This window comes from Alosa pseudoharengus, unplaced genomic scaffold, assembly GCF_046254945.1.
Source record: "Alosa pseudoharengus isolate Yale_2024_CS ecotype anadromous, Long Island Sound unplaced genomic scaffold, YU_APseudo_1.1 YU_APseudo_1.1_scf_28, whole genome shotgun sequence".
Taxonomy (NCBI): domain Eukaryota; kingdom Metazoa; phylum Chordata; class Actinopteri; order Clupeiformes; family Clupeidae; genus Alosa; species Alosa pseudoharengus.
The window spans coordinates 1,334,370-1,355,934 of NW_027468709.1; the positions used below are offsets into that span (position 1 = coordinate 1,334,370).

The following is a 21,565-nucleotide window of genomic DNA, read 5'->3' on the forward strand; positions in this document are numbered from 1 at the left end:
TATTCCTGTACAGCAGGAGCCAAAGAAAAATGTTGTCTTTGTTATAAAAACAATACATAATAACACTAAAGTAGCTTGTATGGCCTGGAGTTTAGCGGTAGGTGACTGTTTTTTTGGTAAACAAAATTGCTGTCATATTTGGCATTCTACAGAAGGGGATGCGTTTCGTTATGAGTCATAGGTCTTCTGTGTTTAACCTTCAGGTTCCCCATCCCACTTTTCCCTATCCTCCTCTGTGTGTGTGTGTGTGTGAGAGTTTGTGTGTATGTGTGTATGTGTTTATTCTCAACAGACTTGTTCTATGTAATCCACTTTCAAATGTTTAGACACATTGATTTTTGAGTGATGTTGAAGTTGATTGTATTCCTAGCTTTTCATAAATAATATAATTTTCATATTACACTAATTTATATAAGGAAGTTGTATCTGTTGAATCAAATGTATTATATGTCTCTATTCAGAATTGATCTTCAATAAATATACAGTATACCTACTTCCTGTATTACTGTATTTTTGTTAAATAGCCCACAACTTGCTGAACATGTCATACACTCTATATTTTTCTCTATCTCGTATAGAAATATGATGAAAATTCATTTTTATGCGAATGAAATTCATTTTTTAACGAATTTTGGTATACATTTGCAGAGGATTTTCAAAGACTGTTCATTACTATATCAACATTACCATATGTATTTTACATCATTTGATAGAACTGACCCTTATGATTACAATGGTATGTATATCCCATTGATGGTATGTATTATACTCAAGAAATTTGTGTAAGGAGGTCATCCAGCACTAAAAATGAAATGTTCGGCACGGGCATGAAAGGGTTAAACAATTGAACCCTTTAAACTACTGAACTTTTTAACTGTTCAGCCAATGTAACTGTTACTTGTCATCAACTATGACTCCTACCCACTGTAGCTAGTTAGCATGGTTAGCATAGTTAGCATTGCTAACATTGTTAGCATTTTTAACAAAACTGCTAAAAATGATTAGCTAAGTTAGCTAAGTAACATGGTTAACATAGTTAGCATGTTAGCATTGCTAGCATGCTAGTTAGCATAGTTAGCTAAGTTAGCTAAATCACATGTTGTAATAGTTAACATTATTATCTTTGATAACATAGTTAGCATAACTGCTAGCAAACATTAGAGCCATTCCAACTGTCAGTTATCGTCAATTATCTACCTAAATAATTTAACCATTTAAATTATCCACCTATTTAACCGTTCAATTATTCCAACTATATTAAACCTTATCTACCAAGCAAATCATTTAACTATATAAACTATCCACCTATTTAACTGTTCAGTCATTCCAACTATATTAAACCTCATCTACCTAGCAACCAATATAGTTTGTTTTTACTCTGTATGATATTTTACATCATATTTTTTGCATTTTCATGCACCTTCAGGAAATGCTTTTCTAGTTCATATTGGTTTTCCTGAAATATTCAAGGTCTTCCCTGAAAAAAGACACCGTCTGGATGGTAGTACAGTAAACCTCTGTACATCATTTAGAAATGATTGTGCCTTGCCAGATGTGCAAGAGGCCCATGCCGTAGGCACTAATGCACCTCCACACCATCATAGATGCTTACGTTTGAACTGAGCACTATAACAAGTTGGATAATTCCTAGTCAAAATAGCACATTTTGATTGGCCTAACAGAGATGTTCCACTTTACCTCAGTCCATCTCAAATGAGCTCGGTCCCACATACATATGGGTTTATGAGATTTGCAGATTAGCATATTCTTTTTTTATTTGTTTTTTACACAATGTCCCCAATTATTTGGATTTTTTTTGTGAACATGACATTAAATAGCCAATTATCAAATAATGCCAATGGACAGCTGAACCTATACAGAGAAAGAGTTTATATCTTGTGAAAGTTGGAGGGAGGGACCAAGAGAAGAGCCCACAAAAGATGCCTGGAAAAGACAGTTATGTAGGATCATCCTGACAGCTTCTGGTCATGTGTTATATATATAGGGTTATGGGTACCCTCTTCTCTGTACATCAGCAATACAGCACATTCAAAGTTATATGAGCTGACAGACAGACAGATGGATGGTCAGATATGATTAATACCCTCTTCCTCACACCAAGGGGGTGGGGGAAAAATAAATACCTCACCACTATTATGTAAGAAAACATTGATTACCTTTGACATGTCTTGTCAGCAGAAATCCAGTTTAGGCTGTCTGAGCCACATAAAGGCAGTAATGTATTTCTTGAACTGACATCATGTGGAAGTAGTTTATAAAATAGTCCCATCAGCCACACTGCTGACACACATTGGTGGACACATCCTTTTAGAAAGAGTGTCTTCACTGCACTGCAGATCTTTCTGGAAATTAAAGAACAATATATTAAAAGTCACTGGCGACAGGGATCAGTCAGTCACATTTCTCCATCTAAGAGATGCTCTTATCCAAGTAGACTTCCAATACAGACCATGTATATGGTTGTACATGGTTGTTTATGCATATGACCATTTACTTATCTATCTTTAACTATGGAGGGCATTTAGCTAGTTCTATGTAGAGACTTTATTTTCCATTTTGTGTAAAATTCCTGAGCATAACAGTGTCTGAACGCCATTCGGTAAGGGAAAGTTTGACTAATAACTGAAAAAAATATAAAACTTACACTTTTGTGGGCTCTGTAATCTGAGGAATTGTAAACTCCACAGAGTATCTCTTTGCAATTGATGCAAGCTTTTCAACTGAGGACATGGATAATTCTGCCCCTGTTAATTCAATGAACAATGCTGCTGCAAAGGCAAATGATATTGGACTGTTTTCGCTGATGTTTTTGATCACAACCTCTAAGGATTCCTGGATCTTCACTGTAGACTGTAGGGAGAATGAAAAGTTATTAACAATTTAAGAGGAAATAAGATATAAACTGAATTTCATAGTCAGGTAAACAAACAAAAGTAGAGAGACATGCCATATGTTTTTTTATCACATCACTGTAACACCAACATAATAACTTCCCACCAACGTAATAAACCACCAACGTAATAAAAATCTGCACAACATCTGCATCTGTATTTTAAACTTAATTATCCCACCAACGTAATAGTTTGTTTGCCCGCCAATCAAATATGGCAACAAAGCCGCCAAACAGGAAGTGGACTAACATCCACGGCGACGCTTTGCGTTAACATAACAAAACTAGATACCATTAGTTTGGACACTGTCTCAATCACTCACAGCAATTTTTATGCATATATATTGAACGCTCTAGCGCCACCGCCAGTTCAATGTTGGACATGCGTTCATGCATGTGATCCTTGATTCTTTTGTCTGATTTTCACAATTGAGGAAGCGTCTGAATCCTTGAACCATACCGAGTTCATCGACCCCTATCCCGTCACTTTCCACCATATTGGACCTCCGCCATATTGGATTTAGTCAAAACTCTACGAAAAGTTTCAGCGGTTACATATTTCATCCGATTGTCACAGAACTTTGCGGAAATGATCTTCAGACCGAGCCGCACAAACGATACCTGTCAGATTTTTCAATTTCAAGTTTATTTGCCCGTGACATCCAATCAAACATGGCGATGAAGGCGCCAAACAGGAAGTAAGCTCTTATCTCAGCAAAGCTTTGATGTATAAAGTCCAAACTTGGTAAGGGGACTTGTCAACTGATTGTGATGATGCATTAGGATATTGGCATCATTTGGCCTCTATAGGGGGCGCTAAAATACAGGAAGTGAGCTCATATCTCAGCAACACTTTGATGTACAAAATCCAAAGTAAGGACTTGGTACCTGATTGTGAGGACGCACTAGGAAATTGGCATCATTTGGCTTCTATAGGGGGTGCTGCAATACAGGAAGTGAGCTTGTATCTCAGCAACAATTTGATGTAACAAGTCCAAACTTGTTACAGGGACTTCGTACCTGATTGTGAGGACGCACTAGGAAATTGGCATCATTTGGCCTCTATAGGGGGTGCTGTAATACAGGAAGTGAGCTCTTATCTCAGCAACGCTTTGATGTATGAAGCCAAAACTTGATACAGGGACATAGTAGCTGATTGTGAGGACATGCAAGGAAAGTGGTCTTTTTTGGCCTCTAGGGGTGCTGTAATAAAGAAAGTGAGCTCACATCTCAGCAACTCTTTGGTGTATGAAGTCCAAACTTGGTAGAGGGACATGGTAGCTGATTGTGAGAACGCACAAGGATATTGGTGTAATTTGGCCTCTAGGGGCACTGTAACAAAGTAAATGAGCTTATTTCTCAGCCATTCTTTATCCAATTGCCATCAAACTTGTTGTGAGTACTTGCTCATGCAGCCCATAGAACCGTACAGTAAAAAGTTGTGAAATTTGGCACACTTATTCTATTCATGGCACTGATCACTTTCACCAATGTACAGACCCCAGACCCCAAAACTCTAGCGCCACCAACAGGTCAAAACTCATCAATTTTTTAACAGCATTAATGTTTCATCAAGCTGAAACTTGCACAGTGGATTAAGGCAAAAGGTACAGCCCCACCCACCAATTTACAAGACTTTACCATGCTTGCTGTAGCGCCACCAACAGGCCAAGGTGAAAACGTTCCAAAAGCTTCACAGGTCTCAAATTTTGTCCGTTTCTCACGAAACTTGACATACATGATCTTCGGACCAAGCCTCACAAAAGTTATGCAACAGATTTTTCAATTTCAAAAGCATCTGCCCGTTAGCCTCGTGAGACCATCCTGATCTCGCGAGCTTCAGGGTTTCACTCGCAGATCAGTCTGGATACTTTCCGTTACAGAGAATTTGGAGCAGTTCACCAAACGAACGTCCAATCAGCGTTGGCTTTGAGGCGGGTTGAGGTGTGACGCAACAAACAACATGACGGCATCCACAGAGATGAGCATAGCTATCGCGCAAGTTTTATTCAAATTAGAAAGTATTCCTGGGTAAGCTGTGAAGCTATGAGTCTCAGCCATGCAGCTGGGAGGAATGAAAGACACAGACATCCTCCACAGCTGATTCCAGTCCACAATGGAGGAATATACTTTCTTCAGAAGTGTAGGGCCTACCGTGAAAACTTGATGGGAGTTGATTAGGTTCATGTCACATACAAATGGTAAGTTAAAACATCTTAACGTTAGTCACGTTACCTAACTTAATTGTATGTTAAACGAAGGCATTAGAAGAACACTTTGTTCATCTAATTGGTTGATTTGGCCCGTCGATAACCAACAAAGGTAGTGATAGACAGATGGTTTATCCAATCAGCTAACCAGTATTTCCGCCCCTTCCCAAAAGTTCTTCAATGAAAAGTTCCCAGATGGATATGCGGAGCAAATCCATCTGGCGGAGTCAGGTTATCTGCCCGTGAGAGCCAATCAAAAATGGCGGCAAAGCCACCAAACAGGAAATCAGCTCATATCTCTTAGTGTCTAATTATATAAATTCCAAACTTGGTTCATGCCATCTGGGTATGGCCCTGACCACACACACCAGCCTACATGCCACTAAGTCTTACCCTCTAGTGCCATCAACAGTTCAATCTGCTCAACTGCTTCAACAGTTTTCTAATGCAAGAAAAGCTTCAGAGGCTACAAACTTAAACCGATCTTGGCATGGCGATGACCACACACCAATTTCCACACATTTAGGTCTAAGCCTTTAGCGCCACCAACAGGTCAAAATTCATCATTTTCATCAGAGTAACAGGAAATGAGCTCATATCTCAGCAACCCTTTCAAGTATCGAAACCAATCTTGGTACAGTATATGGACTTGAGACCACATCCTGAGGACGCACAATAAATGAAGTGACCGATGACCACAAGGGGCGCTATAATTTGCACTTTCTTGTATTGACACCAAATTTGGTACATGGACTTGGGACACCATCTTGAGGACACAAAAAAAATCTTTCGACCACTATGGGAGTGCTAAAGTTACAGGAAATGAGCTAATATCTCGGCAAGGCTTTCAGATATCGAAAGCAAACTTGTTTCATGGACTTGAGACCACATCCTGAGGACACACAATAAATGAAGTGACCGATGACCACAAGGGGCGCTATAATTTGCAACACTTTCTTGTATCGACACCAAATTTGGTACATGGACTTGGGACACCGTCTTGAGGACACAAAAAAAATCTTTTGACCACTATGGGAGTGCTAAAGTTACAGGAAATGAGCTAATATCTCGGCAAGGCTTTCAGATATCGAAAGCAAACTTGTTTCATGGACTCGGGACCACATCTTAAGGACGCACAATAAATTTAGTCATTGTTGACCACAAGGGGCGCTATAATTAGACACACTTTCTCGTATCGACACCAAACTTGGTACGTAGACTCGGGACCACATCCTGAGGACACACAATAAATTTAGTCACAATTGACCACAAGGGGCACTATAATTAGCAACACTTTCTCGTATCTACACCAAACTTGGTACATTGACCTGTGACCACATCCTGAGGACGCACAGTACATTTAGTGACGTTTGGCCACTAGGGCGGCGCTATTCTAACCTGACAATAGCCAGATGAATGTCGTTCCGCTTAGCTCCGCCTAGCTTCACTCACATCCAACTGGGACCTCTTCCATTGAGAGTGATTTCTGCAACCAACGTTATGGTTCAGCCAATCAGGACGCAGGGCGGGAGTTTCATAGATGTGACATAGCGTAGAAGCGACTGTGAGACTGTTATTAGCGTCACGGGTTGGCTTCGATGTGAGTGGTTGAAGTAGCACGTCATTGACGTCAATAGATAACGGACAAGTGGCTTATTCAATCATATGCAAGCATTTTTTGATTAGGCCCAGCCTTCTGAAGCAACACTTCAATGGATCGGTTCCAGATGGATGAGTGGAGCTAGGTGGAGCGAAATTCATCTGGCTATTGTCAGGTTAGCGCTATTCAGCTATCAAGCTGAAACTGGCTCGGTGGATTGGGGCAAAAGGTTAGGCCCCACTCACCAATTTACAATACTTTACCTGTAGCGCCACCAACAAGCCAATGTTAAAACATTCAAAGGCTTGGGCAATGGACAGACAGCATGGTGGAGGTACCCTGGGTAGGCAGTGCAGTTGAGAGACCCTGGGCAATGGGCAAGTGGTGCAGTAGAGACCTTTAAGCAATTGGCAGGCGATGCAGCAGAGACCTTGGCAATGTCAAATTTATCTGCCATCTCAGCAGCTCAATTATCTGCAACCTGCTTGGCCCCATCATTGCTGCTTTGCAGCTATATTTATTATTATTTTTCCCTGGTCCCTAATTTTTGGCCAGCTGCCTCTAGGGCCTTTGACATAGAGACACCATTCCAACTTTAAAACGTCCGGTCAGTACCAGTGTAAGTTGCTAGAGAAGATGGCGCCATGGGGCCTTGTCGTTCTTCCGCCATATTGGACTTAATAGAAAGCGAAACTAAATTTTCACAGGTCACAAATTTGGTCTGAACTTCACGAAACTTGACGTACATGATCCTTGGACCAAGCCATACAAAAGTTACTAGAAGGATTTTTGATTTTCAGAAGCATTTGCCCGTCACAGCCAAACAAATTTGCCAGTGTAGACGGCAAACAGGAAGTGGTTCATATTTCAGGAAAGCTTTCACGAATCGAAACCAAACTTTGTACATGAACTCGGGATTCCAATGTGAAGATACACTACCCTGGAAATCCAGAGTTCTCATGAGAGTACAATGGAATTGTCTCTGCGAGACACTCTGGCAATGAGCAATGATGCACGTTACTTTTACCCCTTGCATCCTGTGGAACCAATCAAATCGGCGTATCTGATATAGGCAGCCCAGAGGCGAGCTAAACTGATGACGACAGCGCTGCAACGTTGGAGGTCAGTAAACATTGATTGTACAGAATTGGGTCAGTAATCATTGAACTACAGAAAACACTCAAACTGCAGTGTCTAATTTCCTTAAATGATTTTAAAGGTGTTGTTAAAGCCATAGAACATGAGTCCATCCAGTGCAAATGTTTTAATTAATGGCATTTTTATTTATCTGGAATGCACTTGAGTTGTCTTTGCCTCTTTTGTGTTTGTTTTGTGATTGTAATATGTAACTATTTGTTCTGCTATCTTGGCCAGGTCTCTCTTGAAAAAGAGATGTTATATCTCAATGAGACTAACCTGGTTAAATAAAGGTTATAATAATAACTAGACTGCATTTCCGGTGGGAACTGCTAAGTGTGCTTGCACTGGTGCGGTCACCAACGTGAGCAGACAGTGGAATATGCTATGCTGAACCTGGCCTGCACTCTAACAGTGCCTTTCAGTGTTGGAGCAGTGGAATATGCTATGCTGAACCTGGCTTGATCCAAGCATTCTAACAGTGCCTTTCAGTGTTGGAGCAGTGGCAATATCTCAAAAGGTCTAGGAGAGGGCTATTCAACTATTATCAACTACTATCTTAGTCATCGTCTTGCGCCTCTCAAACTGGGCTATCAGGTAACCTACAGAAGAATTGAAATTATGAAATATGACCAAGGCATTAAAATGCTACTTGTTTGTCAGGATACTTTTTCACTGATTGATTGTAAAAAGATGAGCTATGAGTGTGAATGTTATATATTCTATCCCCTAATTCTGTTTTAATGGTTTATTTGACAAATAATCTATATGGATTTGCTCTATAAAGACCTTATGTCTGTTTGGGATTGTTTTGAGACCCTATTGATGTATCTCAGAATAAAGGAATGTCCACAACATTAGTGATGTTTTTTTTTGTGTGTGAATGTATTTTACTTTACATTAAATGTAGCTGGATACTCATGAACGCATGTCTCTAATAGCCACAATAGGAGTAATTTTAGCAACACCATAACAACTATTTTGAGTGGCCCATAACGACCCAGTGGATCATGAAAACGTGCCAAAATTCACATTCCTTGCTTGTTGATGGTACATTAATCCCATTCAGATTGCCACTTATCTGTGATGTAAGAGTTCAATATAGGTTTAAGGTCTGGGGCAGGGATTTGACATTCTGTGACTTCTTCATTGAGGGCCAGCACTGTCCGCTTTTTCATTTCCCCTCAGACCAACATGGCCTGGGACCCAGCAAAAAACTACACTCAAGTTCTGGTTCTTTAGACGTTCTAGTTTATCAAGCTCAGCTTTGGTTGTATACTTTTTGCGTGACATTATAGCCTACTGGAAAGATTTTTAATTGCAATTTAATTTAATGCAATTTACTTTTACGATTAAATGAGATTAATTTATCCCTTTCACCCATAGTGTTCTATTTATTTACAAATGTACATAGGCCTACTGTAATTATTTTTTTAATCATTTATACATAGTTATTCTACTGATCTTCATACTATTCATCCTGCACATAGACTTATTCTTACTACTCTTATAATGTTGTTTCTGCACTACAATGACACTGTTACCACACTGCACATAGCTGTATGTTATGTACATATCTGTTATATATTTGTCATATTGAATATCCATATTTATTCTGTTTTATTATATTCTGTTAATACACTGCATATATCTATATTATTCTTTCTACTATTATAATTTTACTGCTACATCTACATACATTATTCTACTTATTGTATAAGGTAACTGCTAATTACTGCACATATTTATTTCATATTACTCTAAACCACCTTCTGTAAATCAACTGTATACTACTGTCTACATTGCACTATATTTCTTGACCTGTCTCTGTATATTTCATCACCTTTCTATACTTTGCATCACATTGCATGCATACTGTACATGAATCACAGCTAAGATCTTTGGTTGTTATGAAGGCCAGTTGTTCTAAATGGATGGTTGCTATGGCCAAAGGCCAGTTCTATCTCTGCCGTTGTCAAGCGGGCATATCCTAGAATTCTAATTAACTTTATCTTATTTGAAACATGTCTATTTTACTTAGCCTACTTCCATACAGTGGGTCCCATTAAAAAGTGGCCACTTCATTCGCGTTTGATTCACACAGCAACATTATTAAATTAATCTGTCACCATATGTCTATGCCTACGTTTGCAAAGAGGAGAGCATTTAACAACGTTACATTTAATGTACATGTTGACAATGAGTAGGCTAGTTTTGGTTGTTGTTGGTGATGTTAGGCTGCATCCCTTAGTAATGCCTACCATGCAAAATTGTTCCCTCGCGATTGGAAGCAAAGATTCTAGAGCGCTGTTCTAGAATCTTTGATTGGAAGCTCCTGTAGACACATTTCAAAATAGATTATCAGGGTCTGGATTTTCCAGGCTAATTTCACAACATTGCAATGTGAAATCAAAGATCCTTGATTACTAGCTCCGCTTTAACACTCTGGTGAAATGCCACAAAAAGCAATGCCCACTCAGGAGATAAAAACATACTAAATTAATCATAACCGTGATGTCAATTTTCACCGCTATACTGACTATCATACTAGATAATATCAAAAACATAGTGGAAAATAAAGACTTAGACTCTGTCTCAAATCGCGTACTTCTGCACTTACAATACCTAATTTGAGTGCATGAGGGTGTTCACACTGACAATTCCAACGACACGAAGGGCGCTGCAAGTTCCCGGATGGTGCACTCATAACGGTCAAAAAGCTGAGTGTGCAACCATAGACAGTAAAAGAAATGGACGAACAGACTCCGTCGTTTTCAATGGGAGGGCACTAAGTCAAATAGAACGATTTTTCAGTTGGTCCCCCCAGTACTGCGCAGACTCACACTTAACTTCGTGACGTTAGCCATCGAACTGAATCTTGTAACTCATATGATAGATACACAGAAATTCTTCTCACACTTCTTTCGCCTTCAAAGTCATCAAAGTTAAACATTTATTTATGTATTATTATCAATATCATCCTCACCAAGTCGTGTTAATGTTGAAGCTACCATACATGATCATCTTCAAAAACAGTCATGCTAAAACAAAACAAAAAAGTTATAGCCTTGAAGCTAATCTTCTTTCCACTTTTCCGACCTACGGTCAATCCATCGAAAACCTCTGAAATGATTAGTGCCGTTTTTAAAAAAATTAGGTTTACTTTTTTATTATTATAAGGTTGCCTCTGTGTAATGCTTTACCTTAACATACGGTCGTGTATGCTAGGTTTTGCTTATGAGTTACTGTCAGACAGTAAGGTGGACTGAGCTTCTTATCCAAACAATACGGTTATCTCCCTACGGCGCGAAAGAGAGATTACGTCAAAGCTAGCTTCCCTCCAACCGAACAAGCTAACCATTCTTCTTACAGGTAACCAACGTTACGGACGAGGTGATGGAGTCTGTTTTGCCTTTGTAGTGTTTATGTAGATTACACAGAAGCTACAATATCGGCACAGGATATATGTTATATGAAGTTATGGTATTTCAAAAAAATCCTAGAATGAATAGACTTCTATGGGAATTAGCAGAGAGGTGGTCCCTCCAGCCTACGTCGATTCTTCTACTTCCGGGAATTCGCCTGCCCCCTTGTGTGCAACGCTGGACACTTTTCGCCCTTAACGGACGCCATCTTGGCCAAATAGCGGAAGGGGAGGGAGCGTTTTCAAACAAGTGGAAATCGCGGTTGAGAAAGCTGAAGCAGCAGCAGTGGAAAACAGACTATACGGAGGTACAAGCAAGTTATAACATAAACGGTTCATGTTTTGACACAGTATGACCATGTCACTGTCGTGTTGAGGACGCCAATAAAGTTATGTTAAAATGTTTGCGATCGTCATTTCCGTGAAGTGCACGGAGTTAGTGTTTGATATGAGACAATACTATTTTGTTAAAATTTGCGCACTCCGCCAGTAAGCACACAGTGCACATAGTGTACTACACAAAAGTGTACTCACGTAAGTACACCATTTGAGACAGACTCAAAAGTTCGTTGGCAGACTTAGCTAGCAGTCTAAAAACAAAGTAAACATATGCTAACATTCAGTTCCTCGTTGGCATTCATTAAACTCTTCATTCAAGTAGCCTAGGCCTACAACTGGTAGGCTACGTAATTAAAAGGTTCACGTCTAACTTACTTGGTTCATCAACGCACACCTTCACAAACTGTATTCCCGTCGTAGGCTACTGATATTGCAGTCATGAACAGCCACAATGCAAACTCATTACCCCAGAAATAAAACAATGTGCCTTCTCACGTTGGTCACAGTGCCACCTAGTGTATTGCATTAACATTAAAAGTGTGAAATGGCCGCTGTCTACCCAGAATGCATTTCAAGTCTTTAAACACCACAAAACAACTTAATATTACATACAGTAATCTTCCCTAAATATATTAATTTGCATACTTATGTACATGTAAAAATTACAATAATAATCTCCCTTCAACTTTTGTACTTGTAACATTTAGAATAATACTCTCATATAATGATAATTAGGCAAGTTATTTTTGAACACCATTACAGTGTACTGCAAAGTATTGCTGGTATAGACATCACATGGTTCCACTTCAGAGTCATCTGTAATTCCATAAACACCCATGGCATGATACTGAATTGAAGTGCATGGCAAGGCTGTAATGATAGTGTCTGAAGCTGAACAGTGTGGAAATGGTGGAGAAACAGGATTCGATGGCTGTAGTCTGAGCGAATTAGGGTTGAAGGTGGAAGTAAATACAGCAAAAGGATATTTGGTATCAATCGAACCGTAATTTCGTGTAGATTAAGAATTTCAGGTGCCTACAGTGCAGATTTGTACCAGAAAGAAGATATACAGCTTTGAATGGACCATGGTATAATGATTATTGGGCCAAAATCGCATATTATCACATATAGATATTAGCTGATATCTCCCATACTGGTAAGGATCTTTACCAAACTTGGTGTACTTACTCACCATAAGTTCTTGATGAAATTAGTAGGTGTTTAATGTCTTGGGGTCAAAGGTCAAGGTCACGTGAGGTCATACTTGAAATGCAATGTTTGTTTTATACCTCTCAAGCAGATTGAAGGATCCTCATTAAACCCAACACAGTTAATTAAGCCTAAATTAACTGATAAGGCATTAAAGATCATGGGGTCACAGGTAGAGGTTAAAGGTCATGAGTCTATAGGTGGTTGAGGCATAGAATCAACTATCTGAATTGACATTAAAAAACATTAAGACATTTATTAAAGCAAAACAAACTTTATTTTCTGTATAAAAACAGTTGTTTCAACCTCCACCTTATTTTAGTATTGTAGTAGTAGCCTCTCTGAAACCAGGGGAAATCAAAATAATTTGCTGTTTTAAAATGCAAACATCTAACTGTTTCAGTTCATAAATACTCTACATCTACTAGGGATTATGGTGGGTTTTCAGGATGTGAAGGGATGTAATCATGGATTTCATAAAGGTTTATACTATTGCATGGGTTTTCATGTTTTAGAAGAATGTAGTCATGAGTGTCATAAGTCTTAATGCCACTGCATTTGCTGTGAGCAGTGTGAGGTCATTGTATCTTATGTAGGCTAGATAGATAGATAGATAGATAGATAGATAGATAGATAGATAGATACTTTATTGATCCCCAAGGGGGCTAGACCAACTGTCAGAGGAGTCGGGTGAGTGGAAAAGTACTGGAGGTACCAGGATGAGAGGATCTCCTCCTTGCATGGTTAAGGGAGAGGGGGTGTTATCAAGCTGGTGAGGACTGGACAGGACAGGGATGAGAAGGCCACTGTGCCTCATGAGTTGGGGCCTGTCTAGCTAGGAAGAGAATAAGATAAGAAGGCCACCAAACTGGAAGGAACCAGAAAAACGTAGGGTTACACTATTCTACATATGTAACCTATGCATTACATGTTTTGCATATAGTTTTATGCATGATGGGGATGGTTTCCACGAATGTAAGCGACCCTGCTTGGTACTGATTGGTGAAGGGTGTTGATGGAGATGGCGTGAGAGGGTGGCACTTCTCAAGGGCTGAGGAGTATAAAATATAGTGTATAGCCATCCGTAGGGGAGATCTTGTCGGGGGCCCCAGCTGATGACATCTCCTCCCTATTGCTTTGATGGTTGGTCTGGACTTTGGTTGGGCTGTACTATCATTGCAATACGGTGAATAAAGATCAACAGTCTTCGGAAAATCTTCTATCTACATTGTCTCCTTCGGACGCCTTGTTCCAGAATGCTAAATTACTAAATAGTCAAGTGGTAATTGTTAATTGGACAATTGGATTTGGAAGTGGACATTTTCTAGCCTGGAAAATCCAGACCCTGGTAATCTAGAAAGAAATCTCACTGCACGCAATTGGATAACACTAGACCAATGTTTACTCTGAATGATTCCGGACTTCGACACAATTGGATAACACTATGACCAATGTTTACTGACCTCCAACGTTGCAGCACTGTCGTCATCAGTTTAGCTCGCCTCTGGCCCGCATATATCAGATACGCCGATTTGATTGGTTCCCGGGATGCAAGGGGTAAAAGTAACGTGCATCATTGCTCATTCCATTGTGCTCTCGTGAGAACTCTGGATTTCCAGGGTAGACATTTTCCACGACAGTATCCTGATTGGAGTGCGCTTCTCTGTTTACTTTTCGGCACAGTACTACTAACCACTGCTAAGAAACTAGTCCCTCAAAATGTTATGCAATCATTGAAATGCAAGGATAGAATAATGTTAGAAATAAAACTATCAACACAGACATTTACATCGACAGTCTTTTGTTATAATTTATTTGTTTGCCATTATAATGTATTTGCCTGGGTGTACTGTGGAGTGGGTAAGGCTGTTTTTAGTGGCAGGCTAACACATACTGATGACTTGCGCTAGCTTAGCACCTGCGAACTCTGCAACTAGGACTGGATGAAACGTGTTGAAAACGGTCTCCACTGATAAATATCACACATGCTAACTTGGAAATGAGGTCCTTTGTCTAAAATCCTGAACAACCCCTTTAAAAATGTGTTGGTGCCTATAGCAATGCTATGCCTATAGTAAATCAGCTTTTGCAAGCCAGTGCTACAAGATGACAGCTCACCTCCACATTGGCAGATGACGCAAAGATCTGCGCATATGCCAGGTTCCTCTTCAAGTGCTGTCTCATCATCCATTGCAGTGAAATGGAAAATAATGAATCAAGACAGTACTGAGCACAACTAAATACTGATATTCATCCCAGGGGAAAATATTGCTTCTTACAACAGTCTCATCTTTTAGAAACAAAATTTAGAAAATGCTTATGCAAAGTATGCTAATACTTTGTGTCCCTTAATGTGCTTTGTAAGAAATTATAAGGTGGCTTGTAACAATACAATACAATTAAATCCCATTTTTAAGAGATTGACAAATTCGTATTTAATTATATTATTGATATCTACCGTCAAAATCTTAGATTTAGATAGTATTTTTTGCCCACCCGTAACTTCAACTGAACAGATAACAACGGACATTACTGACATCAAATAGGGAAGACAATGCTAGTCTTCAGGGTCACAGAAATTGCCAGGAGAAAGTGGACAACACCTTGTCCATTAAGGGAAAAATAGCAAGGGCCACAGTTAACAGTCATACTAACTTATGGAAAGTCACAACAGCACAGAAAGCTATAATTTACAGCTGAAAGTAGCACTGCTTGTACTGTGGAAAGGACTGCATGGGCAATATTGAAAGAGATATTGGTCAGGTCATGACTATGCTAGTGGTAGTATTTCACTGTTATTTACTGCTAAGCACATTTGCCTACAGTAATCGCAATCAGATTCTTGATTCTTATATACAAAGGAGGGATATTAAACTCATTGTGCTGTAGATAGGGACTCCTCATGTCAAAAAACAACCAAGTCTATGTTAAATAAACATAAGTTAACATAAAAAATGGCTATATTTACAGTAATTCAATTGAACATGGCATGTTGATTAGCATGTCTCCACCGTCTATAACCTTGTATGTCAGGGGATGAAACTGACCTTAACCTTTGACCCCATGGCCCTGAGTCCCTAAGTTCATCTAACTTGTATATACAATAAATGTACTAGAGTTAATGAAGATCCATCAGTCTGCTTTGGAGATATGAACCAAATACTGCATGTGAGTTATTTGTGTGACCCCTTGTAACCTTGACCTTTGACCTCAAGACATAAATTGTCTTGCCAGCTCTTTGACAACTTATAGTGGGTAAGTAGACCAAGTTTGATGAATATCTTTCAATTGGCTTAAGAGATATCAGCTAATATCAAATTGTACTAACATACGTTTTGGCCCAAAATTCATTGTGCCATGCTCCATTCAAAGCCCTATATATTTTTTTCGGTACAAATCTGCGCTGTAGGCACCACAAATTCTTCATCTACAGAAAATTACGATTCAAATGATACCAAATATGCTTTTGCTGTATTTACTTCCACCTTTGACCCTTTTCTAGGCTAATTCGCTCAGACTACTGGGGCTGGTAAAGCATAGGCATACTGTACATAAATGGCTATGCCAATTAATCTGAAATTTTAAGTATTTCTTTTTTTTTTCAGATCTTGTGCATCTTCACATTGGGGTCCTGAGTTCATGTACAAAGTTTGGTTTCGATATGTGAAAGCGTTCCTGAGATAATGACGACTTCCTGTTTGGCAGCTACGCCACCGATTTCGTTTGGCTGTGACGGGCAAACGCTTCCAAAAATCAAAAATCCTTCTAGTAACTTTTGTGAGGCTTGGTCCAAGGATCATGTACGTCAAGTTTTGTGAAGTTCGGACCAAATTTGTGACCTGTGAAAATGTTGTTTCGCTTTCTATTAAGTCCGATATGGCGGAGGAACGATAACGCCGCATGACGCCATCTTCTCGAGCAAGTCCGGACGTTTTAAAGTTGGAATGGTGTCTCTGTCTCAAGGGCCTAGGCGCAGGAGCTGGCCAAAAATTAGGGAGACGGGAATAATAATAAAATTTAAGAACAATAAGTGTGCTGCTTTGCAAGCACACGTAATAATAAAGTGTTATCCAATTTTGTTAAATTCCGGAATCATTCAGAGTAAACTTTGGTCTCGTGTTATCCAATTGCGTGCGAGTACAGTGAGATTTTCAAATGCATGCTTGGTGCCGTGGTGCCATTACATTGTTCGTGGCCAGACCCTTAATCTTTCTAGATTACCAGAGTCTGGATTTTCCAGGCTAAAGATGCACACAATTTGAAAAATATATATAAACATTTGACAAACATACAACTGACAAAGCCATTTATCTAAGTCTTTGCATCTTCAACCCCAGTGGTACTGTCTCACCATCACTTCCATGCAGTTCAACTGTACACAGTATCATCCCAGCCTTGCCACACACTTCAATTCAGTATCACGCCATGGGTTTGTATGGGCTTATAGATGACACTGAAATGGAACTATGTGATATTTATACCAGCAATACTTTGTAGTTCACAGCCATGGTGTTCAAATCTAACTTGTTTAATTCTCATGATATGAGAGTATTGATCTATATTTTGTACCACTATGCGGTACATCTAGTTTATTGCTGTCCTTACTCATGTTACTCTGTGGGTATTAGCTACAGAGGACCTGACACTTCAAATGCTGTCATATCGCGTCACATTTAAAATTAAACTGTGTTAAGCAGACGTGAACGGCAGGCTGAACAGATCTGCAACAGAAGGAGGTTGCTATGTTATCTCCAGCTGCAAAGTCAGCCATCTTCACCAGCTAACACGATAATCCAGTTACTGTACAACAACAGTATGACAGTTACAGGAAGATAATCGCTCAGATTTTTGTTATTAGGCCACTTGAAAATAGGCTATGGCTAGGCTAATCACTGGAGGTATTTTAATATTATGTTTTTTTTGCTAATGGTTAGGCAAGGCCTCCCTGTGGTTTTGATCAACCTAATAATCTTTAAAATATCAATTGTAAACACTAAGTTGAAATGCGTTGAAACTGACATGCCACCAGAACAGACGTTTTATCGGCTTTGAGGTATAATAAAGTCCCCAGTCTTGTAAATTATAACGCACCATTAAAGGTTTTAAAAGTAAGAAAGGGGCACAATTTGGTCATCACACTTTACATTAATATAAATCAGCTTTGCACAGACACTATGGACATTGTCGCATCAACACTGTATGTGTAGCATAAACTTTTCCTATAAAACGTTATGGATGTGACATGGCCATGGAACTTGCTGACTTAAAAACAAAAGCCTTACAAATGTAAGGAGTTGTGCTCTTAAAGGCAAGCTGAGCATAGACATTGCTCTACCATTCCCTTGTCAATCTGGAATTTGTCAAATGACACAATTTGTTTGAACCTTGGGTCCATTTATCCACTTTTTAAATATGTATAATATTACCATGTGAAAAATGTTGTTTCTGTATGGTTGCACACCATATTTATGATGTAAAAAGAGTGTCATTCTCCATCAAATTCAATCAGATCAGTTACAAACAATAAAATATAGACCTAAATGAAGATTTTAACAACAGTTCTATTTGCGTATGCACAACTTTTTTTCCATGGTAAGGATGACCTTTGCATGGAATTGCCCTTAAGTTAATTAAAGTGAACTTTCAGAGGTAGTTCATTACTTTGTTTTTCACTAGGTATGAAAATAAACTGACACAGAGGCTAAATCCTCTTGTCATTTTTCAACATCAGAAAGACAAGAGAATACACTAAATTTAAATAAAAAGAAAGTGTGTTGACATTTGTAAGTCAGTGAATGTCTATAAATAGGTACTTTGTTGAAAATGCCTATATTTACAGTTAAAACAATGATTAAAAGTTAATCAACTGGAAATGTAACAAACATGCTTGGACAAAGACCCATGGTTATCTCGCCCCCACGTACAGAATGGAGGATGGTAAGATTCCAAAAAATTCCATAAGGACCACTACTGGAGAGTTACAGACGAAGGTGTGATCTTGGGGTCACCAAGTCCCCCAAACAATCTTCAAAAGTGTCCTCACTGCTAATAGCTTATTTAGAGGGCATGCTAGGTAAACGCCTGTCCAGTCACTTAATTACCAATGTAAACGGCAGGAGTTACTGAATGGTACAGTGACTTTGTCTGGAAGTGTGGTCTATTGTCAGATGACATGAACATTGCTCCCTTTGGCTAGGAGCACTTTAGGTGTGTTTGGCGTACATAGAAGAATGACTATACTGAAAAGAACCCCATACCTAATGAGAATTATGGTGGAGAGGCTGTGCTATTGTGGGGCTGTTTTTATTCCCAAAGGCCTTGGGAATCTAATTAAGGTGTCATGGTATCACGAACAACATGAAAAACCTGAACATTTTTAAAGGAAATCTGCCAAGATGCTAAACATTGGTCATGATTGGATCATTCATCAGGTCAATGAACCACAACAAACGTCCAGATCAAAACAAATATGGTTTACTGAACGCAAAATCAAGCTTCGGCCATTGCCATCTCAGTCCCCTGATTTAAACTCCATAGAAAAACAGTGGGGTGAGTCAAAGAGGAGAATGCACAAGTGTGGCCCTAGGAATCAGGACGATCTGGGGAGATTTTGTAAAGACCAACAGTCTTAAATCTCTTGCTTTGTATTCTCCTAATCTATGGGGTGTCATAGGTGAATATTACAAGCTGTTTTATTGGAAAAGGGAGGCTTAAGAAGGTATTATACGCAGGGGTGCCAATAATTGTGAGCAATGTGTTTTTGTTAAAAATATTTATTTCTTTGATATTTTCCTTTTTCTCAAAACAAATTTGCTTCCCTTCAAGCTTGTATTTTTCTATTTGTTTTCATTGTGAGATTACAATAAATCACCAACAGATTATTTTTTATACCAGATTTTAGTCAACTTTAGCATGGGGTGCCAATAATTCTGAAGGGTACTGTATGTATGTGATATTATTTGGCTTTATTACACATGTTTCTGGCGATTTATACCATGTGCAAAGACGTGGCATGTTCATAATTAGCCTAGATGTGACGTTGTTGAAAATATTTCCCCCAGCACTTTTAATGTTAATGCAATTAAGGTAATTGTATTACATTTCCCATTTAAATATGGTTAAATCGTTAGGAGATTGTATGGTATAGAAATGTGAGTTTCACAAGTACTAATGTAAGGAAGGTACAAATTTATGGGAAATGAATGGAAATGTTATTTCTTGTTTATTCTCATTTCAAACCACACACATCCATTCGTAATCACGCATATACACATTTATACCTAAATACTAAAGGTTTCATACCAAATAGTGTGACCTTACCTCCCAATACCTCAAGTAAAGTTCCAGATTGGTTTTCATTTACTCTTTGAGTTCTGATCGACACCCATCATACGTTATTCCTAATGCTGCACCCATTTCACAGCGAGAGTGTAGGCTCTGTATCCTGTCTTACCTTGCTTATGAGATCGAGATTCATTGTGTTTGTGAATGGTCAAATCCTCAAACCCTGATTATTTCTGACATAGTTCACAATTAAAAATCTATCCAGTACTGTAGGCTATATTTAATGTCATGCAAATAGGATACATCCTCATGTACAACCCCACACCAGAAAAAGTTGGGACGTTGTGTAAAATGTGAATAAAAACAGACTGTTATAATCTGCAAATCACTTAAACTCATATTTAGTTGCAAAAAGGACACAGACAACATATCAAATGTTGACAATGACAAATTCGACTATTTCATGGAAAATATATGTTCATTTTGAATTTGATACCAGCAACATGTTTCAAAAAAAGTTGGGACCGGGGTAACAAAATGCTGGAAAGGTTGTGTAATGATAAAGAAAACAAAAGAAGGAATGTTTCACAACTAATTAGGATAACTGGCAACACGATTGGGTATGAAAAAGAGCATCCCAGAGAGGCAGGGTCTCTTAGAAGTAAAGATGTAGGTGTATTCATCACTCTGTGTAAACCTGTGTGCACAAATGATGAAACAATGTCATTTTAATGCTTCTTAACATGAAATTGTGAAATATTTGGGGAGTTCATCATCTACAGGACATAATATTATTAAAACATTCAGAGAATCCAGAGAAATCTTTGGAAACAAGGGAAAGAGCTGAAAAACAAATAGGATGGCTGTGGTCTTTTGGACCTCAGATGGCACTGCATCAACACCAGACCTGTTTCCTGACCCGTCGTTGTATGGGCTCAGGCAAACCCTCTTGAATTTCCCCTTGGGGATCTATCCATCTATTTATCTATCTGTCTATGTGCATAGTTTGATACTTAATTCTAAAACTGCAGCCAAAATAGTAACAGCTAAAATTGTATTGAGACATGATACAGAAAATACCACCGTCTTATCTGGGCCTGAGCTTGTTTAAAATGGACTGAGGTAACATGGAACAAGGCCCTGTGGTTAGACCAATCAAAATGTGCCATTCCTTTTGGACTCATCTGGGCTAAAGAGGAGAGGGCCTATCCAAGTATCAAACCTATCCAACTTGTTTTAGTGCTCAGTTCGAAACCCAACATCTATGATGGTGTGAAGGAGCGCTTGCACATTTGGCAAAGCACAATCAATTCTGAATGATGTATACAGGTTTTGAGCAACATATACTGCCATCCGGACAATGTCTTTTCCAGGTAGGATCTTGAATATTTCAGGAAATCAATGGCAAAATGAATTCTGCACATATTTAAATAGTATTTCTCCATAGAGGA

General features: G+C 38.9%; 1 protein-coding gene across 1 annotated transcript in view; it reads right to left on the bottom strand.

The window, feature by feature from the left end:
* LOC143099421 (E3 ubiquitin-protein ligase rnf213-alpha-like) overlaps window positions 1-21,565 on the bottom strand; it is a 351,714-nt gene that overhangs the window by 246,891 nt on the left and 83,258 nt on the right. The window contains exons 9-10 of the mRNA XM_076262416.1: window positions 2,666-2,871; window positions 2,178-2,363 (exon numbers count right to left, since the gene is read on the bottom strand). Of these exons, the coding sequence (XP_076118531.1) occupies window positions 2,178-2,363; window positions 2,666-2,871 (392 nt within the window). The remainder of the gene's footprint in view (window positions 1-2,177; window positions 2,364-2,665; window positions 2,872-21,565) is intronic.